General features: G+C 36.7%; 1 protein-coding gene across 2 annotated transcripts in view; it reads left to right on the forward strand.

Moving 5' to 3' along the window:
* The window catches only part of LOC134539137 (phospholipid-transporting ATPase ABCA7-like), a 100,927-nt gene that overhangs the window by 13,605 nt on the left and 63,325 nt on the right, over nucleotides 1-23,997 (forward strand). For both annotated transcript variants that reach the window (XM_063380885.1, XM_063380886.1), the window contains exons 8-18: nucleotides 102-229; nucleotides 1,262-1,426; nucleotides 1,722-1,880; nucleotides 3,038-3,212; nucleotides 9,597-9,721; nucleotides 10,276-10,363; nucleotides 13,046-13,212; nucleotides 14,431-14,551; nucleotides 18,259-18,359; nucleotides 19,819-20,041; nucleotides 22,008-22,229. In XM_063380885.1, coding sequence (XP_063236955.1) covers nucleotides 102-229; nucleotides 1,262-1,426; nucleotides 1,722-1,880; nucleotides 3,038-3,212; nucleotides 9,597-9,721; nucleotides 10,276-10,363; nucleotides 13,046-13,212; nucleotides 14,431-14,551; nucleotides 18,259-18,359; nucleotides 19,819-20,041; nucleotides 22,008-22,229 — 1,674 coding nt within the window. The remainder of the gene's footprint in view (nucleotides 1-101; nucleotides 230-1,261; nucleotides 1,427-1,721; nucleotides 1,881-3,037; nucleotides 3,213-9,596; nucleotides 9,722-10,275; nucleotides 10,364-13,045; nucleotides 13,213-14,430; nucleotides 14,552-18,258; nucleotides 18,360-19,818; nucleotides 20,042-22,007; nucleotides 22,230-23,997) is intronic.

A 23,997-nucleotide genomic window follows, 5' to 3' on the forward strand; every position in this document is an offset into this window, starting at 1 on the left:
AGCAACTGTGAATGTGTATAATTTCAACCTTAAATGTTGATACCGTGTAGAAAAATATTATCTATATTTGCTATCTAGCATGAATTGTGCATTATTTGCAGTTGGTGAATGCAGTCGAAGGCAACCTTGGCCGTGGATTAAGTTACGAACAGTGGCACCAACTTACCAGCCTGATGCAACAGGTTGCATCTGATGTGGCCGCCCTGGATGCTTATAAATCGTTGCTGGAGTATGTTTTTATTATTTCAGGTTTTTGTTTAATAGTGTGTGTATGTGTGCCTGCGTGCATTGCGGTGTTTGGTTGGTAGCATTTTATTAATGTCGAGTGGTCACAGTAGTTTAGTGTTCCTGTCAAGGTGTTCGAGTCTCGGCTAGGGCAAACCCAGATCTTTTCTGTAGTGGGGATGTGACGGATGTTCCATGAAACCGTGGGGTTTTCTCAGAGTTCTCCTTTCCCACCTCTCCCTTTATCCTCCATCAAAAATCTCGTTCCAGCAATGCTCCACTCCCTGTTTATCATTCTTAATCATGTACAATGACCTCGACATTGATGGGGTGTTGAACAATTCATCCATAATTTTTTATTTCTATATTATATTTGAATTTGTGTAATGCCGGCCAACAGCTGAAAAGCCTTAAATGGTAGGCACAATACAGAAAAAAAAAACATAAAAATAAACACAAAAATTTTAAATGGACTTTTACAGAAACAAGGACATGACTACTACACTATAATGGACATGATAGCTCAAGACATAACATTACACAGAAGTGTGCCCCTAATACCGACCCCGCTTGTCTGAACATTCGGTTAATCCAGACAATATAAAAAAAAGTAGGATTTACTAATTTTTGTAGGTTAAAAACTTGGGTCTCCATGTACATGAGTGTTAAAACAAAAATTAAGCTGTATGAAAAGTTATATTTATGAACAGAATTTTTTTTTATTTTCATAGTTTTACCCATATGAAACAAGTATAATGTGGATTTTAAGGCAAATTCTTTTCAATCCAGACTTTCTGTGATCCGAACAAGGTCTGGTCAACTAGTCCAGATTAGCAAATTTACTTTATTTACAATTTAATAATTATTTTTTTTACGGTTATATAGGTATTTATTTAGTAAAATTTATTAAAATTTGAGATGAGTTTGTATAAGCTTTGTGAATCAGATATATTATGTAATTCTCGTCTACTTACATCTGCATGTTCCACAAATCAATAAATTCTATAATGTTTAATTTTTTTCTCATGTATTGCAGAAGAGTAACATACCTCGGTAAGGAGTACCAGACCATGAACTCCAAACTTCAAACCTACAACATGTCTTCCCTTTACTCCATCTTCACTCTGCTTCAGAAGATCATCTGCAGTCGCGACTGGGAAACCCGAGAACTGCGGAGCAAAGAGTATGACCAGTCGAACAGGTAATATTTGACTGTAGCATGTTCTTTGACTATTTGAGCTGTAGACCCGTATTTTCAGATGAAGGTTGGTTTTGTATTGAGAAAAGTGTCCAATGGTTATTAGTCATGTGCAGTGACTATTGTGGTGGTTAAAATAAAAAGATAAACAAGCTGTAGACTTTATTTTGGGGAGCATTAATATTCTTGTGTGTTATGGAAAACTATGTTGTGTTGTGGAAACCACACTGGATGAAGGATTTCTGAAGTTTTTGAGAATATTTTGATGATTCATACACTTTTTTTTTTCTCTTTCCAGATTTGATGCTTTTAGAGACCAGTTGCGTGAAATGAACAATGATGTGGAAGATTACATTTATGATAATGATACTACTCCGTTCTGCAATTCCGTTTTCAAGAATCTTGAGAACAATACAATGACACGTTTTCTGTGGCTGCAAATTAAGCCTTTGTTCAGGTATTGGGACAAAATATTTAAGTTATGTGTTTTTATTTGAAAGGTACCGTAATTTCTAAGTGCTATGATGTAAGTTTTTTTAATATCTTGATTTTTCTCAGATTGCTGGTTTTTGCATGATCTTTTTTTTAGTGAAGTTATTTCAAATTTTTAAATAATTGTTTTTCTTTGAAATAACTATTAATTGTTTTCTGAAATAAGTCTTCTTAACCTTATATTAGTATATAAAACATCTGCCTGCATAAAATGTAATGGTTGTAATGATAAAACATTTTGCGTTTTGAGACACTAACTTGTAAAATATTGTTTGTATTTGATGTGAAATTTAAAATTTCATAAATAATTTTTTGACACACATAATACACGGGTTCTTTTATTGTTTCATAAATTAAACTTGCATTTAAGTTTTCCCAAACAATAAAAATTATAAATATTTTATTTTGAATTAAATGATCTATGAGTGATTGTATGAACTCAGACTGAAAAAAAAAATTTATTTCTTGTGAGTTGTTCACTTTTACAGTGTGTTTTAGCCAGTTAAATAATTTCATAAGAATACACATTACTAGAGATAAGATTTTATGGTTTTATTTTTAGTAGCAATTTCATTTTTAGAACAGAATTTTTTTTATTTTTTTATTTTTATAAAAGCTGTTTTGTAATACTTAATCCACCAAAATGGGGGTAAAATTTATATTTTACATGTTGAAATAATTTGTAATAAATTTATCTAAACCAGATACATTCAAACAATAAAAATAAAATAGCTAGTATTTATGATTTAAAAATTATTCAATGAGAGATGCACAGTAAAACAAATTAAATTAATTTTTTCTGATCCATGCACTTTGGTTCATTCTTTGTCCAGGAATACAGACATTCCTTAAATTTCAAACATTTAAAGATTCCTTTATTCATGATTTGAATAAAATTTGGTTAAATGCTACTTAATTCCCTGATATAAATTTTTTTTGGTGTTACATGGTGTATTAACTTGTATTTTGGTGTCCCGCAGTGCTTTTCGGTGTTATTTCGGTATTGTTGCAATTCACCAGATAATATTTTCCCTACGCAGTACTTCATATTTTTGAAGGATGGTGGGAGATTCTTTAAGCAATGTTTATTACATTAATTACTTTTGTCCTTCTTGACCAAAGGGGGAAGATACTGTTTGCACCGGACACCGTGGCAACTCGCCGGGTGATGCAGCGAGTGAACGAGACTTTCGACTCGATACTGACGTTCAGGCTGATGCTGGAAGAGACGCTGAACGAGACGGTGCGGCCTCTGAGGAACCTGGTGAAGGATGTGGACACTGTTCGCTTCGTCAAGGTGATTGTTGCAGCTTTCATTCTCGTCTTTGTTGTACAGTGGCAGTGACAGTTTTGTTGCATGCCCACCAACAGTTTAGGGACTTGACACTACCGCAAATTAGGCATCCGACGTAAGCAGCCTGAACCACGCCCTTGCTGGGATTACAACATACACACGCACAATCACAAAAATAACAAAGATAAAATGACTATAGACCAGCACATTGACAATTAAAAAGAAATAAGTAACATAGAATTATAACATAACAGCACAACATAAAGTTAATTTAGCACAATAACATTTACTTAGAAAAGTAAAAATCAGCTAAGTGTAAATATTTTAACCATTGAAATTCACATAAAATTTTTTATATCTATGACTTAACTAAAAATACTTCCGTAAAATATTGAACTCCAAGTCCTTCAGTTTGTTACTTTGTATTCTGATTGATAAAAATTACTACCGTGTTTTCTCACATAATAGTCACAGATTTTATTCTAAAATCAAGTTTGAAAAGTAGGGGTGCGACCATTGTGCGGAAAAATTTTTTTTATTAGGTAAAAACAAATCCCGTTCATGGAAAGTACGTTTATTTAAAAAAAGGCGGAGTATACAAGAGCACGCCAAACAATCTATATTAATAATTCCTTAAACAAAAACCTTTCTTCAACTTTAAATAGAAAAACCAAAACTCTAACGCGAACGCGTGAACTAACGTGTCGTAGTGTACACACTTGCCACGAAAGAATGCGGGCTATCAAATGTAGTTAACTCGGCACCTGACAGAGAGCGCGCGCGTTGGATCCAATCGGCGAGATATCAATATTCGACTACGTGCGCGTGCTCTATACGGGAAGCAACATAACCAAACGTGAATGATGCGCTGGCTACATTTTTATAAGCGGTACGCCGCGGTAACGCAGACAATCAGATAAAGGAAATACCGTTTAAAAACGTCTTTAAAAGAACATTTACACGTTAGACAACTTTGTATTTCCGTTAATAAAATAAATAAGTGGTAATGACCGAAATTAAATTTTAGATTATACCTACACCGCGGCTACGCAGATGATCAGATAAAGGAAATAACTTTTAAAAACGTCTTTGTAAGAAAATATACACGCCAAACAACGTCGTATTTTTCCGTTAATTTATTAAGTAAGTGGTAATGAACGAATAAATATTAGATTTCTACTTTAAAATACAGTGAAACCTCGTTAATATTATCCCGCTTATTACGAATGACTCGTTAATATTACCTATTACTATTTCCCCGTGAAATATGCCCATTAAACACAATGAAGATTTGTTTGGTTAATACGAAATTCTCGTTATTATGTATAGCGAACAATAACAATTCCCGTCCGTATAAACAAACAGTCATGTTTACCGTTTAATACGAACCAAAGATTACCACAAAGATACGGCCCCGCCTGAGTGTCCGAAGTGTGTTTTTAACTCTATGTTTTCAAAATCACTCGTTCGTGTGTTCGATATGTTCAGAAATCACTCGCGTTTGTACAATATTCGATATATCGAACTTCACGTGGGATGGTATTTACGTTCGATTTTGTACTTCCTTTGTATACATGAATCTGTGCCGGACCAATAAAAACAAAATATATGTTACGCCTAACGTGTTTAATATTTGTGTACGTTGTAATGAAAGTTTAAGTGAATTATCTCGTGAGAATTTTATTAAACTTTAGAATTTGTACGTACACACATAAAAATGGAGGCAAAACGTAAACGCAAGGAAATTGCATTGAAGACGAAAATTAAGATAATAAATTCAGTTCGTCAGGGTGAAAAAACGAAAACAGAACTTTCTGAAGAGTTTGGTATATCAAAATCAACCTTAAGTACAATTCTAAAGCAAGCAAATAAAATAGAAGAAGCGGTCAGGAAAGGTAGTAATCAAACTAAGAAAACGATGCGCGTCGGTAAACATTCCGAATTAGAGGCCAAACTGCTGGAGTGGTTTCATCAAATGCGCGCCGCCAGAGTTCCAATTTCCGGGCCTATTATCCAAGAAAAGGCTGATCAGCTGGCACTGCAACTCAGAATTGACGATTTCCATTGCAGCAACGGATGGCTTCAACGCTTCAAAGATAGGCATAATTTGGCCACAAAATCCATTTGTGGCGAATCTGCAGCTGTCGACCAAACAGCAACGAGTGACTGGCTTCAGTCAGTACAGTCCATCGTAAGTAAATTTGCACCACAAGATGTGTTTAATATGGATGAAACAGGGCTTTTTTACAATCTGTTGCCCAATAAAACTCTAACCGTAAAAGGTGAAAACTGCCATGGCGGTAAACACAGTAAAGTTCGTCTTACAGTTTTACTATGTTGTAATCAAGATGGCAGTACTAAACTTCGACCCTTGGTTATTGGCAAGTCTGCCAAGCCAAGATGTTTCAAAGATGTTGCAGCAAAAAACCTGCCAGTAGATTACGAGGCAAACAGTAAGGCTTGGGTCACCACAAAAATTTTCCAGTTGTGGTTGTTAAAATTGGACAGGAAAATGGCGACTCTAAATCGCAAAATTTTGTTATTGTTGGACAACTGTGCTGCACATACTGCTCATGGTATGAAGTTGGAAAACATTACCTTACTCTTCTTGCTACCAAATACAGTACACTCCCTATTTAACGCGGTTGTCGGGGGACATAACTTTTACCCGCGTTGTTGCATAACCGCGATGTTTCAATGTGACCAAGTTCAAAAGGCATAAAACACCGCCTGTGTTCTAATAGGTCGGCAAGCACGCACAGTATAGATGGCCCGCCTTTGTGCGGAATTTGCATCCGCAGTTTCCACTAAACACGGGTGAAAAAATAAAAATAATAAAATTTAAAGATAAATATTAAATGTTGAATTGTTTTTATTTTTCCGCGTGCCGCGCACAGTTTGTCGCACGGCCTACGAGCGCGCCACACGCCGCCATACACACGTGCGGCACACAAGCTGCTGCTGCCAGTCTCGTGGTGTTAGCCACAGTATCTGCTTCGTCAGTGTCCGTAACAAAGTAAGTGCAGTGTGTGCGGTTACACACGATTCTGTGGTCAAAGTCTTCTAAAAAGAAAGGCCGTAGTGATACTTCAAACCGAATATGAATCGCAAAGTACCGAGTTTGATTGACAAAATAAAAATTCTAGATTTACTTACAGATAGCTTGTCTTTTGTAGAAGCAGGCCGCAGATACAGGAAAAAAACGATTCTAGCATTCGTACAATAAAAAATAAAGAATCGTCTATCGTGTCAAGTGGTTAAACTTTATTATCCATGCTTACAGTAAATTATAAATGGTTACATGTGGGAAACAAAAATTGCGCCAATTTAATTTTAGCGCAATCAGTAACGCCGTATTAAAAACCGTGTTAAACTTTGTCTTTACTTATTTCACCAAACGCTGTGTCGAGTTGCTGAGTGTGTGTGGCTCGGATCGGCAAGTGTTATATTCCCCAGCCTCTGTTTAAAGGTCGGGAGACCGCTACACATAAACATTTCCGGGACTTGTTTACTACCTCACGGCAAAAGTGGTACAGTATGGTTCACGTAAATATTGGACCACTGGGAATTCCTGGGCAAAGATTAAAAATACGCTAGCCGATTTACTTTACTCTTTAATGTTAAAACATTATACCAAAGTAAAAAGATGAACTTGTATAATACAATGAATTACCCAATAATATTACGTTTGTAGGTTTAAGTTGTAACAAAACATTTATATACAGATGTCCAGTAAAGTACCAATTAAGATTCTGGAGTGGAATTTTAAACACCGGACTACCTGATTTTGCCTTGTACGCAGCGACGCTGCTCAGTCAAGTGACTCATGCTCTGCCTGTGTGCTGCGTGAACACATTCCCTCCCCCACTCCCCCTGGTGTTTCTGCCCGCTCTAAACTCTACCTCTCTCCATGTTCTCGGCTAGCCTCTCCCTACCCAGCGCTTGCCGACAACCAAGCCTATCCAACATCAATCCCCAGCCGAGTCACGCTGGATAATGTCGCTGGACGGTGGGCTTTATCAGGTCCCCTGTCCGATGCTTCATTTGTGAGATAACGCGACGTTAAGAACTAGTGTTTCAGAAAATATCACTGGGCTGGATTGGACCATAATTTGAAAACCCTACAAGATAGAGGAATAATGTACGGAGATATCTTGTTTAGAATTTTACTGCGGACATTTTCTACGCCAAGGCTTTTTTCTGCCCGATGCTTAGTTTGTTAGTTACAACGCAAAATTATCCTAATCGGCTGTCAACCATTTATTCCATTATTATTATTCATTTCTGACTGGGGGACATGGTTTGACCCGCGATATACCCGATTCCGCGATCAATCGGGGCGCGATATACCGGGAGTTTACTGTACAACAAGTGTGACACAACCACTCGACCAAGGTATAATACAGTGCTTGAAAAGAAACTACAGACAGCGCTTGGTGAAATACCTTATCAGGCAGTGTGAAAAAGGAAAGACTGAGCTTCCTAGATGGTCAGTTTTGGATGCTATCCGCAGTATAGCCATGTCGTGGGACAGCATCAGCCAAAAGACAATTGTGCATTGCTTTGCAAAAAGTGGTTTTGGCCAGCAAACTGTTGAAGAACCTGACTGTGATCAACCTTTAGAGGATTGGCAAGAGTTAAAAGAACATGTGCAAGTTGATAATGACTTCAATGAGTTTGTTCATATTGATGACAGTGTGTACACCAGTGCAAGATTAACTGCAGAAGATCTTGTTGGTTCACGAGGATTACAGGAAACACCAACGGCTGACGCTGTACAGTCACTTTGTGAGGGTGGTACAAGTCAGGATAATGATGGTGATGACGACAATAACTTCCAAGCAAAAGTGACACAATCAGTGCTTTGCGTACACTGGAAAATGTACTTGCTGCAAGTGATGTGCCAGTTGACTTGATTGCAGGATTTGAGAAGATATGTTCTGCTGTAAATGATATTTACAGAGATAAGTGTGTCCAGAAAAAAATTAATGATTTTTTTAAACCTATGTAAATATATCTTGCATACTTTGCATAAGAATTGCTATACACTCAACAGCAATTAACTGTACGGTAAATGTTAATCATTTTTGTCAAAACTTTGGAAGCAAATTAAATAAGAATACATACATACGTATATGTATACTAATTATCAGTCTGTTATAGTATATTTTATTAAAACTATTAAAATTGCTTCTAAGTGTATTAAGTTAGTGTGCATGTCAATATCTGGCTTCTATTACAATAATAATATTCCACATTTTTAGTGCTCTGACATGTAGGAATTCAATATTTCTTATCGAGTTCTTATTCTACCTATTGGCTCAAGAACCTCATTAATATGAACCTCGTTATTACAAACTGAAATATTTTACTCCCCTTCAGGTTTGTATTAATGAGGTTTCACTGTACATCGTTTTATATGGAAAAGATACATACACAAAGCATTCGGCATATACTAGCGGGACCAAAAACATCATGCGACGTTTAAGCGAGAAGTTTTTTTATTCCAATTTTGACAGCCTAAAATATGGTTGCGACGATTACGCGCGTGCGACGATTCTGTGATAAAACACTGTATTTTATGTATAGACTAATTACTAATTTCAATGAACAAACATACCTACATATACATGTATTAAAAATAAATTGCTTACTTTTTATTTTTTGTACATCAAATGAATCTCTGGTACTAATTTTTATTTTACCGTTGATCTGCATGATAGTGTGTGTGTTCGTCTATTGTAATGTTTGTATATGGGATGTGCTTACCTTAAAATTTTGTATGACTGTTGGTAGGCATTTAACTAATACATAAACAGAAGAAGTAAATAAATAATTTAACTATGTAAATTCACATCTTCATGTGTATGAAATATTCTTTATGTTGTTTTTATCATAGCCAATAGTTAAAAAATGTATATTCTTAATGAATCAAGAGTTTTGTATTGCTTTATATTTCAAGGCTAATCAGCTGTATAATGCAGGTGTTTAAGTAAAGTTATTCATTAGTGTCTGGTTTTCTCTGGTTGGCCTTGGTTATATATATACACACACACATTAAATAATTATCTTCTTTTGTCCCCTATTAGCTGCTGTGTATTGCTATTCCCACTTTAACTAGGTGTGTGTTGAGTGACTTGGTTATTCACAGGAAGGGGAAATGTAGTCAAAATAAATTTTTATTGCCTACTGATATTCAGCTGTTTAATTTTTTTTTTTATTTTGCTAAAATACATCTTTTCTACTTTTCTCTTGCTGGAAAATTTGAAAATACTTTTAACAGTTTAATGCATTTAAACCACATAAGCCAGAATGTAGTGATTTCAGGCATTATTAAATAATTTTTGAAAAATAGAAAATTATTTCAACTTTTTGGGTTATTTGTAGTCATTCGTGGACTCGCCAATGGGGATAAGGCTTCTGCAACTGTCCGTGAATAATAGCATCGTCAACACTTTCTTCAAAGAGAATGTAGATTGGCGGGAGGAATATGTGAAGAACTTCACAGAAAGGTAATTGACAGTGACACACTCATATCCTGTCACCAAGTGTGTTAATTTGATGTTTGATTTTGAAGGCAATTTCAATTTTAATTTGTGGAATGTATTTTAAACTATTAAAAATGTTCTTCCAGAAACAAAACTTAAAATATTATGACTCAAAATTTGTCTGTGCTGCTCATGAATCAGAAGTGTTAGTTTGTGAAATTTGAAAATTGCAGTGTCATTTTTTGTTGATCAGCTACATGTGAAAATGAAAATATTTAAGGTGCTTATTTGTCTGTATTTGGTCTAAAATTATGTTGACAAGGGCAGAAGCTAGTGTAGATATTGGATGAGCTGGTCAACTTCCTAATGATGGAGACAGTACAGGTAATAGCTGTAGTGATGAAAAAAAAAATTTGAGTATGCTAATCAGGTTTGGCAGATGTGGGATGTCCTAATTGTAAAGAGATGGTAATAAATATTAATGCCATGCAGGAAGACAAATTTTAGTGGAGGTTTCTTAAAAAATGAATTAGCTGTGTAAATGCTGTGTGCTAAGTCCTCTTATAATTTTTGTCCAGTTTTTTAGATAATGACAATGTGACAGTGCGAAAGAAGACTTTGGACTCGATAGACAATGCTCACGAGACAGCTTTAAAGGTGTTGGAGGTAAGATGGTTTCAAGAACATCGGTTTAGTTAGAAACCATGTATACAATAATTTTACTGGTCATTATTTATTTTACCATTCAAGGGTCCTTATTGGCCATGATTTATAAAGTGTCAGTTTGTGAGGTTTTTGTGTAGGCCTGTGTGAAGCTTCGACTGAACGAATCAGTTGAAGCTCTTTTCAGTTTTTGATTTGACTTAGCCAGGAAATTTGCTATTCGTTTTATTTGAAGCTTTGGTTGTGATGCACAGCTTCATATCTTATGTGAAGCTTCAAGTTTGTTGTAAAGCTCTAAAACATAGAAAGCTTAAGATTCTCTCATGAAAATATTTAGTTTTTTTTTTTTGTGTTGTGTGTGTTTTGCTTGAATAGAGTTGGTTACTGAAAAAAAAAAAAAAAAAGATGGAACTCCACTTTTACGAATGCTTAGTATTAATATATTATTTTATAACTTTTATTGATGTTATATAAACGGCCCAATTGGTTAATCACCCAGTCAGTTAAACATTACAAACGTTAAAACAATTATTATTTTTTTCCTTCAATCCTGTATTTTGTAAAGTATGCACAATACAGCTTTGTAGAGAACAGTATTTGCAATTCGATTCCACTTTGCATTTTAATCAAACTTCCATCCTGAGGCAAAAGTGTTTCAATATGCTCCATGTGACGTGACATGAACCTGACCTTCATCTAATCCCATTTCAAAGATCTGTTCACAAATATCTTATCAAAGGGTTTTCGTTGTCATATCAAAGTATTTTACTCTTGAATCTGAGAGGATTAATTTTGCGAACAAAGTCGAGCCTGATAGCTCTGACCAAATAGTGTTAATTATATGTTCGTGATTTTTTTTCTTACAATATTTTACCATTATGTATTTTTAAAGAACTAAGTTTTTCCTTCTGCTTATCTTAAAAACAAATTTTAATGCTGTATAGGCACATTCTCATTGTCAGTTTGAGATCAGTGGAAGTTGAGAAGTGTCATTTAAAAAATATATAAATTTTGTGTTCAGTATAGTGAGAAATAACAAAAAAAAAATTTCATTTTATTCTCCATTAACCTTCATTTTTTCGGTCAGTGTGATGATAAATCACTTTGCCTTCCACTGGGCATGTATGTACTCCTCTTGCTTTTTTTTTTAATGGTGCAATAAGTAACTACCCAGGCTGCTATGAATAATTAAATAATGAAGTGAGCAATTGCTAGAAGTAATATTATATGGTTTTATTTTTAGGCCACTATAGTTTTTAAAGCAGCATATTTCAGTGTTCCAGTTTTTATTTTAATGAATTCTTTTTAGTCATAAAAATAGCATGTTATGAAACAAATATGACACAGAAATGTGCTGTGATACTTATTTCAATAAATTAGTGAGTGTCTTTTTGACTGATGATGCATAATGCACTTTTACAATGTAATAATTTGCAATAAGCATGACTAGGGTAATATTATTCTGGTAATACTACTTGTAACTATAAAAATAAATCGCAAGTATTAGTGTGTTTGAAAAATGTAAGAATGTCATAATGTTTAAATTAATTACTGGTAACAGTAGGGGAAAAAAAAACAAGTAAAATTCATTTTTTAAAATCTATTTACAACGTATATTTTGGTACAAATTTTGAGCTTAATAAATTACATTCATTACATTAAATATTTTAAAATAATATTTTTGTGATTTGATTTAAGCTTTGATAAAAAAAATGCTAGTTAATTTCAATATTTTATTTGTTTTTTGATGCTTTGTGGTGTTTTAGCTGGCATTTTAATGGTATGTGGTGTATTGATATGATTTTCAATGTTATTTCTGTTTTGTCACAGTGCACTATATTACCATGTCCCTCTAGTCTGTATTCTGTTGTTATATATAGTTTTAATTCAGGACTGTCTTTATAAACCTTACTTATGATGTATAAAATCAAATGTTTGTTTTGTTACGTGAATGAACTGTGCGTGATGCTCTTCTGAATGCATTCAAGGAAAATTTGGAAATACATTTTAATAGGGACAAGATTATATGATTAATTGCGATAAAACCGAAATAACACCGTAAAGTACATATGTCAATACAATAAATAAAACTGAAATGCAAGTTAATGCACCATTTAGCACCGGAATGTAACTAAAAACATGAATTCAATCAGCAATTTGACAAAATTTATCTGAAACCTCAGAAATTTTTTTTTTATCATCTTAAATTTATCTAATGTAATTATTTAGCAAGACTTTTTTTTTTACCTAAATGTAAAATCTTAATGGATTGGAAAAAAATAGATATGTTGTTTGATCTTGCATTTCTTATTGATTACATATTTTACATTAGTTACTTGGGACATTTTTCAAATATTCTAAAATATCCAGATTTTTTTTCCCTCCTGTGTAGCTCTTTTGAAGACATGCTTATTACAAATTATTTTATTGTATAAGTGCATTATGTGTCAGTCAAAATCGGACTTAAAACAATAACACTGAAATCTCCTGTTTTAGAAACAAAATTGACGTGAAAGTAAAATCATAATCTCTTGTCCCTGCATATTGAGAATCGGTGAGTACTATGATGGGATGATGTGTACGGTCGGACCAGACCAGACCAGACCAGACCAGACCAGACCAGACCAGACCAGACCAGACCAGATCAGATCAGACAAGGTCTTTGACGTACTCGAACGTTTCCAGTGCTTCGAGAGCAACAAGATAGCGGGCTTCGACACGGAGCAAGAGGCGGCCGAGCTGGGGATGGAGTTGTTGCTGGTCAAGAAGCTGTGGGCCGTCGTGTCCTTCGTGGACTTCCCGGCCAACTCCTCGGACGCCTCGCTCCCCCCCTTCATCACCTACAAGATACGGTGAGCTAGTTGCACTTGTTTCCCACCATTCAATTACACGCCCTTCAGAAGTACATTTAACTTTGCCGTGAGTTTATTTTATTTGGCTTGGATTTGTATTTTGTTTTCACAAATAGTCTCAGTTTTTTAAATTTATAGCATTAATGATATGAAAATTAATTAAAGGGTAATTTTGATGTATAAATTTTGGGCCTATGAACATTTTTTACTCTAAATAACATAATAGTTATGTATGGGTTTAGTGTTCTTCACTCTGATTTACAGTGTGAGTGTGTACTTATTTTTTAAACTTTATCTGGTACATGGTCAAGTGTTTAATTTTGAAACTTTGGCTTGCTAAACCTCAAATATTTTGCTTATGTTTTTGGAATGCTGAACATTTGCAGTAGTGGCCCTTGACTTTGTGGGGCCCTGGGCTATTTTCTTTTTTGGAGGCCCTCTCCTATAAAATTTAAAAAAAAAAATTACTTTTTCAAACATTTTTAACTCAACTTGGAACTTAAATTTCCATGATGCTTTTACTATTATATCTAAGGATATTTCAATATTTTTTCCTGATAAATTATCCTCGGGTCACTTTTATAAATGCTTAAGGTAAAATTTTCGGTATAATCACATGTGGCATTAAAATCTTTGAAATTTATTTTTTTTCTAATATAAAACCATGAATTGAGATAGTTATTGACCAAGCACATTAGGTTACGAGATAATAAAATTTTTGATTTACCTTTTCCCATTAATGTCCATATTTTCAACAGATCATTAGACAGATAAAAATTAATAAAAAATGGAAAGCAATGGTACAGGGCCCCGACAGGCGCGAGGCGTTCACGGGTCACAAAAGTTACAGATATCCACTGAAAAAAATTAATGAAACTGAAGGACTTGTGAAAAAAAAAAAAAAAAAAAAAACGAAGCTACTTGAAGTCACGAAACTTTAAATTTCCCGCAGCCAATTTTATAGACGCCTCGCTTCAGTTTATAGTCGCGCGTTAAATGTAAGTATGTAGCTGGAGACAGTCCATTAAATCATGTGGGAATGATAAAAAAAAAAAGTTTTCCTGTCTAACTGAAAAATCGGCATGTTTCCGTCAGTAGTACATTTATTTCATCAGATTGTTTATAATTTAGTTTATAATGACACTTAAAAAAAAAAATAGTAGGAAAATGTAGTGTAAATGTAGTGAAAGAGCCCTGGTATGGGTTCCGCTGGCCCAGGATGGACAGCAGCAGCGTGGACGAGACCAAGCAGATAGAGGACCGGCTGCCCCGGCCTGGTCCTCGCCGCCGGCCGTCCATAGACCTCAAGTACATCACCAACGGCTTCGCCTACCTGCAGGTCGGTGGGGGGGGGGGGGGGAACCCTCCCTGCAGCGGGACTGCGCATATGCGGCCGTGTCTTGCTCGTAGCTTTGAAAATATATATGTATACTGTATATAAGTCGCGAGTGGATAGGATTTACTCTACGTTTTTTCAGGAGCGTATGATGAGCAGCTTGGGAACTTCACCGCTGCAGGGCGCTGCCGTAACGCCCTGTATCGTCTTGGGTTGTTATTTGCACGTTAGAGCGCAGCACTGTCGCCCGCTGTCATTCCCCCGCACACCCCCTCCTTCATTCACTGCAGCTCAAGGTCGTTCAACGGGAGGGGGAAGGGGTGTTTGAATAGTTCGACACTTGTCCGCTAGGGACCACCACAAGTCGATGCCCTAGAGATGGTGACGATTGCGGCGGTGAATTAACCAACTACCTCAAACCGTATTAGAAATTTTAACCTGGGCTGGCGACTTCTATACAGTATGTATATTCAAAGATCGTAGGCCTTGTGCGAATACTATTTTTTTTTTTTTTATGTGAAGTGAATATGAAAATTTGCAAAGTCAAATTGAATTGCAAAAATATTGTTCTCGGCGAAGCTGTATTACTCTTTATTTGATATAACACAGGATTATTAAAGTTTTAAAAAAATAAATTGTTCAATGTTTGAACTGATTGAGATATTCACCAATTGGGCCCTATAACATCATTCAATTAAAATTATAAAATAAAACATGCATAATATTAGTATTGAGCATTCATAAAAGTAAAATGAGTTTTTAATTTTATTTTTGTTTCTCTAAGTAACCGACTTTATTTAGGTTAAACATATACAACACAAAAAAAATTTTTTAAAAGCAAGTATTAGGCTTCCATCACAACCGAAGCTTCAAATAACAGGAATAGGAAATTTCCTGGCAAAGTCAAATAGAATATTAAAAAGATTTGCTTTGTCGAATCTTTGCACAGGTCTACTTGCTCATGTCAAATCGCAGGAAGTTTTTATATTTTGTAAAGGCTTCCAAGTACAGTAGAATCCTGCTGATGCGACCCCTCACGGTTTCCGGAAAAACAGTCTTATAAACGGAATGGTCGCAATAGAGAATTCGGGGTGTCACCGCATCGCATCGTCGGATACATATACGTGAATGCCGCTCGGGTAGTGTCTAGCCGAGCTCGGCACGTCCACTATCGCACGAAAAGCTGTCTCAGCTGTCATGTTATCTTACCCGCTCGCACGAAAAGCCTCTTGGTAGCAGCGGCGTATCATACGTGACGTGATGCTTACCTCTCCCATCCCCTGCTAATTCTTCAAGGCTCATCCCTCCCAGAGCCACAAAACCATGTACAAACACCCTCCCCCTTTTTAACAACTAACATTTCAACACATTCCCTACCTTATTTAAACTTTGTGCGTGAGAATTTGTCAGCATCATCCTCCCCTCCCACACCGCGTGCGGCAAAAGCCAGGTTGTACAGTCCATTCTCGGTAAAATAAATATTTTTATGGGCTTATACGACTGTTCTTCGCCGTTAATAAATACTTTATAAGTTATTATTATTCAATTTGTATATTAGTCACACAGCAGTTTCTGCTGAAAAATCACTAATACCTCGAATATTATTGAATAGAAAAATTTAGCAGGGCCGTAAATATATTTATTTTACTGCACAGTTACTTTTCCATCTGCATTCGAATATGTTTTTTCTTCTTTTTTTACGCTGTGAAGGGACGAGGAAAAGATAATTGCTTGAGCTGTCAAAATAAACATCGCTGACGGCAAGGGCGCGAGCGCATCCTGTCGGTCTGTCGCTGTGATTATCTACTCCAAAAACATGTCACAGCATTTCAGGATAGCATTGTTCTTATATCTTTCGTTTATTGCAGAATGTTTTCTACCTGATCCACACAAGTTCCTTCGCCACGTTTTGAACGAAAATAACCACCAGCCGGCTAGATTAGCCGAACTAATGTGACGTGAATTTACTTAGCGTGAGTATTTATCGGAACCCATTGTTTGGGGTATGCGAGTCCGAGGTGTATTGCATAATTCCACACTTTTTTTTTTGTTTATCTGCGCATGTGCGAAGTCAGCGATGTTATAGAAAAATAGCCGAGAACCAAACACCTGGAGACGTCGTTAACACAGTGAACACAGCTTTGTGTGGCCAGTGACACCTGAGATGCAGCTGGCAAGATCACATCACACTAACCAGTCGCAAGACAAAGGCACGGGACTGGGACGGCAATAGACGCGCGCGTAGAGGCTTTCAGGTGATGCGCGCAGTTTACCGGTATTGGCTAGCATGGACAGTCTAGAGGGGTGGTATCTATTTTTAGCCGTCTTTTGTATGCCTGCCTGCTTGCAGTACAGCGCTCGCCAAGATAAATGTGAACACATAGCGCCCAACAAGTGTAACAGACTTGTTTTTCAGCCGATTTTACTAAAATTTTTGACTTTCTCTGCTCAAAATTTTCACGGTTTCTCAAAAAACGGTCGTATAAATGGAATGGACGCATAAGAGGGGGGTAGCATCGGCGGGATTCTACTGTACGTGGAAGTTTGTTGGTGGATTGGTGAGAAGATGGTGTGTTGGGTTGGAAGGGGGGGTGTTAGCCTTATTCGTTGACATGGTGTCCACGTTCTGAAAATATGAAAAGTCATGGAATTTGTCTGGGAAAGTAGTTAGTGAATATACTTGAAATTGTGGAAAAGTAATGGAAATTCCTTTACTGTTGATAATTTGAGGTGAAATTTTCATGGTCCAGTCTGCCATCGCCCAGACTATGAAAGCATTTTTTTTTTATGGTGATAGTTTTACACACTATAAAAGTGGTGTTGTAAGGTTTGGTTTGAAATAAAGACAGAGTGAGAACGAGACTAACTGCAGGGATCATAAAGTCTGGGGTTTCTTAATTTCTTCTGGAAAATTGCAAAATAGGTAAATTATTTAAAACGTCAAAAGTATTCGGGGGAAATTTGAAATTTTTGTCAGAAAAAGTTACAAAAATATTGTTACAAAGGTTTATGTAGACAGCAGTGTTCAGATCAGTCATCTCACATCAAGGTGATATTCAATTTAAAGTGGTTTCAAATCCAGTTTCTTTGCAAGTGGGAAACATGTCAGTTGGTTTTCTCAGGATACTTGTCCATTTATTCAGTCATTGCTCCATTCTCATTTCCTCACCCCCAACATCTCTAGCAACCTCAATGTTGATGAACCATTAAGCCTTACGGGCCTATCTGGGCACACACAGTGTGCAGAGCTCCAGAAAAAACCACACTATTTGAAAACTTCTCAAGATATATGTGGCGTCTGTTTACGAAAAACATTTTAGAATGTATTGAGGGCGGATGGATAGCTCTGTTTCCGTATTTTGTTTCTAAACTGTATTTTTGGAAGAGTGAAAAGGGCTAAAATGTGTGTGTTTCAGAATCATTTGTAGGCATGAATCGCCCAGTACAGGTTGAACGCACTCAAGGGACTTGCATTACACATTTATTTCTATTATCTGCTCCGCCATGTAATACTATGGTAACTGCTCAGAAATCATACTTGTCCTATGCACAATGAGAAGAGCCTTGCGTTTGGAGGAGATATCTGGCTAGAAGCACCAGTGAGGGCTGCACGCCTGACTAGGCGGGCCCCTTGATTCTTACATTCCAGAGTTAGTCTAAGAATCTCGTGCGAGCCAAGAGGTAAGCAAAGTTAGTGTGATGTGTTTCAGGACCTGATCGAGAAGAGCATCATAATGGACCACAGCGGCAGGAACTCCACTCCAGGGATGTACTTGCAGCAGTTTCCCTACCCGTGCTACATCGTGGATACGTGCGTAACATTAGCCTTTCTTTAATTTTTTTGATTCCGTAACCCATGTTCTGTTACAGAACAAATTAGCACGCTGTCACATCTTTATTTTGCCGTACTTACTCTACGGGTCAAATGTCTTAATGCCGGAACTCCCACTGTCAGTTAGTGAACCATTTGATGAGGTTTGCCTGTTTGATAAAGTAAAACCCTCTCAAGAAAATTTTCAGCATAGTAAAATTATAAATTTATCACATGACATATTAATGCTTGCAATTTTACTATTTTAATACACGAGAACACCCCCATCCACACAGTCACAGGCAACATCTGCACCAGTGGCCAGCACGGTGGTGGACGCAGCCCCAGTGCTGCCAACTGCCCCGTCCACGCCCCAGAAGCAGCCAGCCCCGAAACCAGGACTGGCTGACTTTAAAAAAAGTTGCTCGACCAGTTGCGCACTTTCAATGCTGACCAAGCCCTGGCAGCAACCATTGTCCCAATGTGCCAATTGATGGTCGTATGGTGCGACCAAACTTTCCCCCCTGACGGAGAAAGTCCAGGCCATGAAGGGCTTCTTCGTCCAGTCCCCAGCTGCCAAGCTCAGTGGCATCGCCTGATCCGGCCCCGAGTTGCGTAGCAACCCCGGCCGATAGGTTTGTGTTTCATTCCCTCCTATTCTGGAATGCACGCGGCATTAAATTACTGAAAGACTCACTCACGTTTTTTTTTATAGTTATGTTTGAGAACATAATTTTTTTTTCTTCTAAATCTTAGTTTAAAACAACTTTATTGAAAATTGTGCATTACTTAAGGTATTTATTTCGCAAACGTTATCATTACTATTTACTTGTAGTTAAAAAGTTCCTAAGTTGATAATTTTTAAGATCTCCCTTTATGTGATTGTAATAATTCAGTAAAGATTAAAATATTTATTAAAACTATGCCAAATAAACATAGCTGGTTTTTCAAAAAAATCAAAGCCGTTAACATAATTTTTTTGCGATATCTCTGATCCCTGTGCCGATACCTTGGAATTGGCCGATATCTGACACCTAGGCCTGTGCAAATATCAAATTGAATCAGAATAGCAAATAATCTTGAGTATGAATATCAAATTTGAATAGTATGAATGAGAAATTGTATCCCACTAATTGTTGTTTTTTGCCTCGTGTAAGAAGTACGTAGGGAAATTGTTTCGTACTGAAACTGTTACCAGATAACATGAAAGTAAAAAACGATAGCCGAACGTCCGATGACGCCGGTACCAGATGAACCACTGAATCTTTCCTGGTGGCCACCAGGATCGCTTGAGTTAATGGCAGCAAAATGGCGCCATATTTGAATTTTGAAGCGTCCAACACTTGGATTAGTTAATATGAATCTAGGGTAAGCACTATTTACAAATCCAACAGAACTGAAAGAAGGGTGAACGTGTAGTTCGGTGCCGAGACGAGCGTGTGTGCCGGTGCTGTCCCAGGTTCATGCTGGCCATCTCTCGCACCTTCCCGCTCTTCATGGTGCTGTCGTGGGTGTACAGCTGCTCCATGATCATCAAGTCTGTGGTGTACGAGAAGGAGCGCCGCCTGAAGGAGACCATGCGCGTCATGGGGCTCAGCAACTCCGTCCACTGGGTCGGCTGGTTCGTCGACAGCATCCTGCCGGCGCTGGTCTCCGTCGCGCTGCTCACCCTCATTCTGGTGGTGAGCGCTGCAGGCCTTCGCGACCGTCCCGAATATCAATTACTGGAAGCAACTGTGTTATTTATATATATTGATGGATTAGAATGAAAACCTCTTATCTCAATTTTTGGACGAAAATACGTTTTTTTTTATGTTTTTGGCTGGAAAACCTCGTATCTTACAAAATGTTTGGCTGAAAGAAATAAAATGTGCATCCTACTGCTTTCTATCTGGAAAAAAAAGAAACCACGTATATCAGTAGCACGGTTTTTTGTCTCTGCTGTAAAATTTGCATTTTATGAGATAAAAGGTTTTTCATTCTAAGCCATCGATATGTGTGTGCGTATAGACACACAGTAGAATCCTGTTATAATATTTACAAGGGGGCATAAGAAAAAAAAGAGTTAAGAGAGAACACATGTTTGTCACCAGTCCCGCTCACTTCGTATCCCTCCTCGGACCGGCTACTACCTGCTAGTGATACAATCCACCGGCCTAGCCACCACACAGCATGTGCTGTCTCAGCAGTCTGTGTTTACTAGGTGAACTTTTTTTTTTTAAACAGACTGTGTTTTTTCCTGTTTAAAGATACCAATAAATCACTTGTACTTACGAATGTGCCGACAAGTAAAGCATTCGTAATAACCAGTTTAATTTAGTACGATTTACTTAGTCAAGCTGATGGTGCATCACAAAACTGTCGTAACTTCGAAGGTCTCGTAGTATCCCGTACTCGTAATTACAAGGTTCCACTGTATTTCATACATTTATTTCTCAACATCACAATGAGTTTGTATCAGTAATAGTAGTTATTTTACCGGATTGTAAAGTTATCGGTGGTCCGTGTTTTGCAGATACCAACTGACTACCAATAAAGGCTACATTGGCTGATGTAAATGAATGCTCATTCCAATTAGTGCACCCTTGGTAAAGTCTAAAATGCCATTGGTTGTAAAATACATACCTTGGTTCCTCCAAAAAAAAAAAAAAAAAAAAAAAATCAACCTAAGATAAGGCGTGTGATAGGCCATGCTAATTTTTTTAAAATAGCGAATATTGGTGAGAAATAATGGTATGTGTACAGTATATTCAGTTAGGCAGGTGTCCAAAATCAGCAGAAGTAGAGATAAAACATGGAATTTCCAGTTACATGATTTTGGACTTCTGGAAAAATTGAAGAATTCCAGTGAAATGTATATTAGGTCAGGGAATTAAAAATAAATGATTAGACAAAGGCTCATCTTGTATCACTAACCCATCAACTGTGTCACGCATTATCAGTCTTTGTTGCAATGCTGGTGTGCGAAGAAGTGCCTCTGAGGGTGATGTATGAAACATGACTTTGTGTATATTTTCCAGGATTATTTTTTGTTTTGCTATGCAAACAGCTTTGAAGAAGCCGTAAGTATATTGTAACTATTCACAGTGTTAACGAAGTAGAGCATAAACTTATATCTGTTGTTTATTTTCTAGGAAATATTATAGGTAGAGGTGTATGAAATTCGCAATTGCGATAAATGCTAAATAGATGCCAAAATTTTCAATTACCGCGATTATTTGCGATACTTCAACATTTATTAAATATGTATGTAATTTCAAAACATGCAACTGAAATCCCCAAAAACCGCGAACTCCATTTTAAAATTCACTCTGTCATTACTTAATACCTATGTGCGTTGTATATATGCTTTAATTATTTACAACAACAAAATCAACAAAAATAAATGTGAGTAAACAATTTTTTAAATGCTACAAAGTGCTAAAAATCACAAAATGGAAAATGCTATAAAATGCTAAAAATTACATAATAGATGCTATATTTTAAATTTTTAAATTCTCTTTTCATACACCTTTAATTACAGGTTATGGTCAGGGAAAAACTATGAAAGACATGTTGAAGGCGAGGGATACTGTTTGCGGGGTTTTTTGCTGGGCACGCCGGTTGCGTTTGTCGTCATAAGTGAAGCTGGACCCTTGCGCCCCGCAGGGGGGACGGGTGCTGGAGAACTCCGACCCGTCCGTGGTGTACGTGTTCCTGCTGCTGTTCTGCGTGGCGACCATAGCGAAGAGCTTCCTCATCTCCGTGTTCTTCTCCCGCGCCAACCTGGCGGCCGCCGCCGGCGGGATCATCTTCTTCATGCTGTACCTGCCCTACCCCTTCATGATCATCTGGGAGGAGAAGATATCCTCCCTGCCCAAGCTCATCACGGTGAGGGCTCGGCGAGACTCCTTAACTCTCGGTTAGGGGTCGGCATATTATCTTTGAGAGATTTGTGCAATGGGAGTAGTGCATGATTGACGTAAGCTTTCGGACATACGCCATTGCTGAGCACATGTATGTCTGTAGAGGAAAATTGCGCTGTCATCAACAGTGGTGGTTTTGTCGTTCTGTTAGTCCGTATTTTATTTGTTTTTCTCTGCTTGTTGACTATGTTCCAGTGATGGAATATTATGTGGTGTTTACCATCCTGTTGACAACAGCAAATTATTTGCTTAATTTGTGTTTTTTGTCTTTTGGGTTTTTTTTGTAGTTTCCTTCCACAGACATACATGTGCTTAGCAATGGCGTATGTCCAAAAGCTTACATCAAGTCAAGTAGTTTTAGGTGGGGTCCGGATACTACGGGAAAATTTCAACGAATGTAAAGCACACTTGGATATGAAGCAACTTTGATTGTAAAATAAAAAATATTCACTATCTCAAAACTCAAAAAGGACTTCGAAATTAACCAAAAAGTGGCCGATTTATTATTTGAAATAATGTTTACTTTTCATGTTAGTCTTGTGAAATTTCATAATTTTTAAATTTTCAATCTGAGAAAAATATAATTGCTAGGGCCATGCAATTTTCGCGATCGCGTAAAAACGACGAAAAACGCGGAATATTCATTAAATCTGATTTTCCCACGAAATTCGCCTTTTTTTGAGAATTCACGATAAAACACGCGAAAAACGCAAAAAATATTTATTAACTACTTTGTTCAACACAACAGAGACAGTGCCAACTTGTATCACCTTACTATGAAAATAATATGCAATACGTTTTATAACTGTAAACACGGCAAGAAATTTCAACAATACCTAAAAATCTGACGTGAGTAGAGTACTAAACTTGTATTCTCATAAATTCCTGCGGTAAGGGATGTGGATTGGAATCCAAATGGTATTTCTTTTCCCCGTAGCAACTTTACCAATTTATAATATATTTTTTCTAACCTCAGATAACTTGTCGTATATATAAAGCTGTCGGAAAAAAATTAAATAGAACCATCCGTCGAAACGAACGTGAAAATATATTTTATTTACGAAGTCACGCGCCATCTTCTTTGTTGATACTGAAATTTGACCAAAGAGTCACAGACTCTTTCTATGCATAGATGTGTCCATCCAGATGTAGATAGCCGCTCACCCGAACAGTTCCGAAGTTTTCCGATCGCAAGTAAAAAAGCACCATAATTAAAGGATTAAAATATTTTTATTTTACGGTCTTTTAGTATTTTAAATAACGCCAACCTAACCTAAGATAACGTTTAACTTCGGAAGATTTCAGGTTGTGCTCGTGGTTTCTATTTTGAACTGTAAGTTATCCATCCAATACAGCACAATGTTTTTAAAAGGCAATATCGCCACTATTCCAAAATGGCGCCGTTCTGGAAATGTTCAGTATTCACAATGAATGCAACACATTAGGTCCTGAAATTAAAAAAAAAATTTTCTTGGAAGTAATTAATTGTTGGTTAGTTTAACATGCCAAAAACGTGTAAAGGAATTTAAAAGTGATGGCTTTTTTATTTTTGATGAAGGAAGTAAATTTATGATGTGCAAGTATTGCACAAGTATTGTATACAGTGTGGAGTGGCTGCGAAAAGACTTGATTCCTGTAACTGCAATCTGATACTACAGGCCAACCATTTCAAGCATACAACATTGTTGTACATTTTAAATAAATTATCAATATAAATCTACCTATATATGTAT

This window comes from Bacillus rossius, chromosome 14, assembly GCF_032445375.1.
Source record: "Bacillus rossius redtenbacheri isolate Brsri chromosome 14, Brsri_v3, whole genome shotgun sequence".
Taxonomy (NCBI): domain Eukaryota; kingdom Metazoa; phylum Arthropoda; class Insecta; order Phasmatodea; family Bacillidae; genus Bacillus; species Bacillus rossius.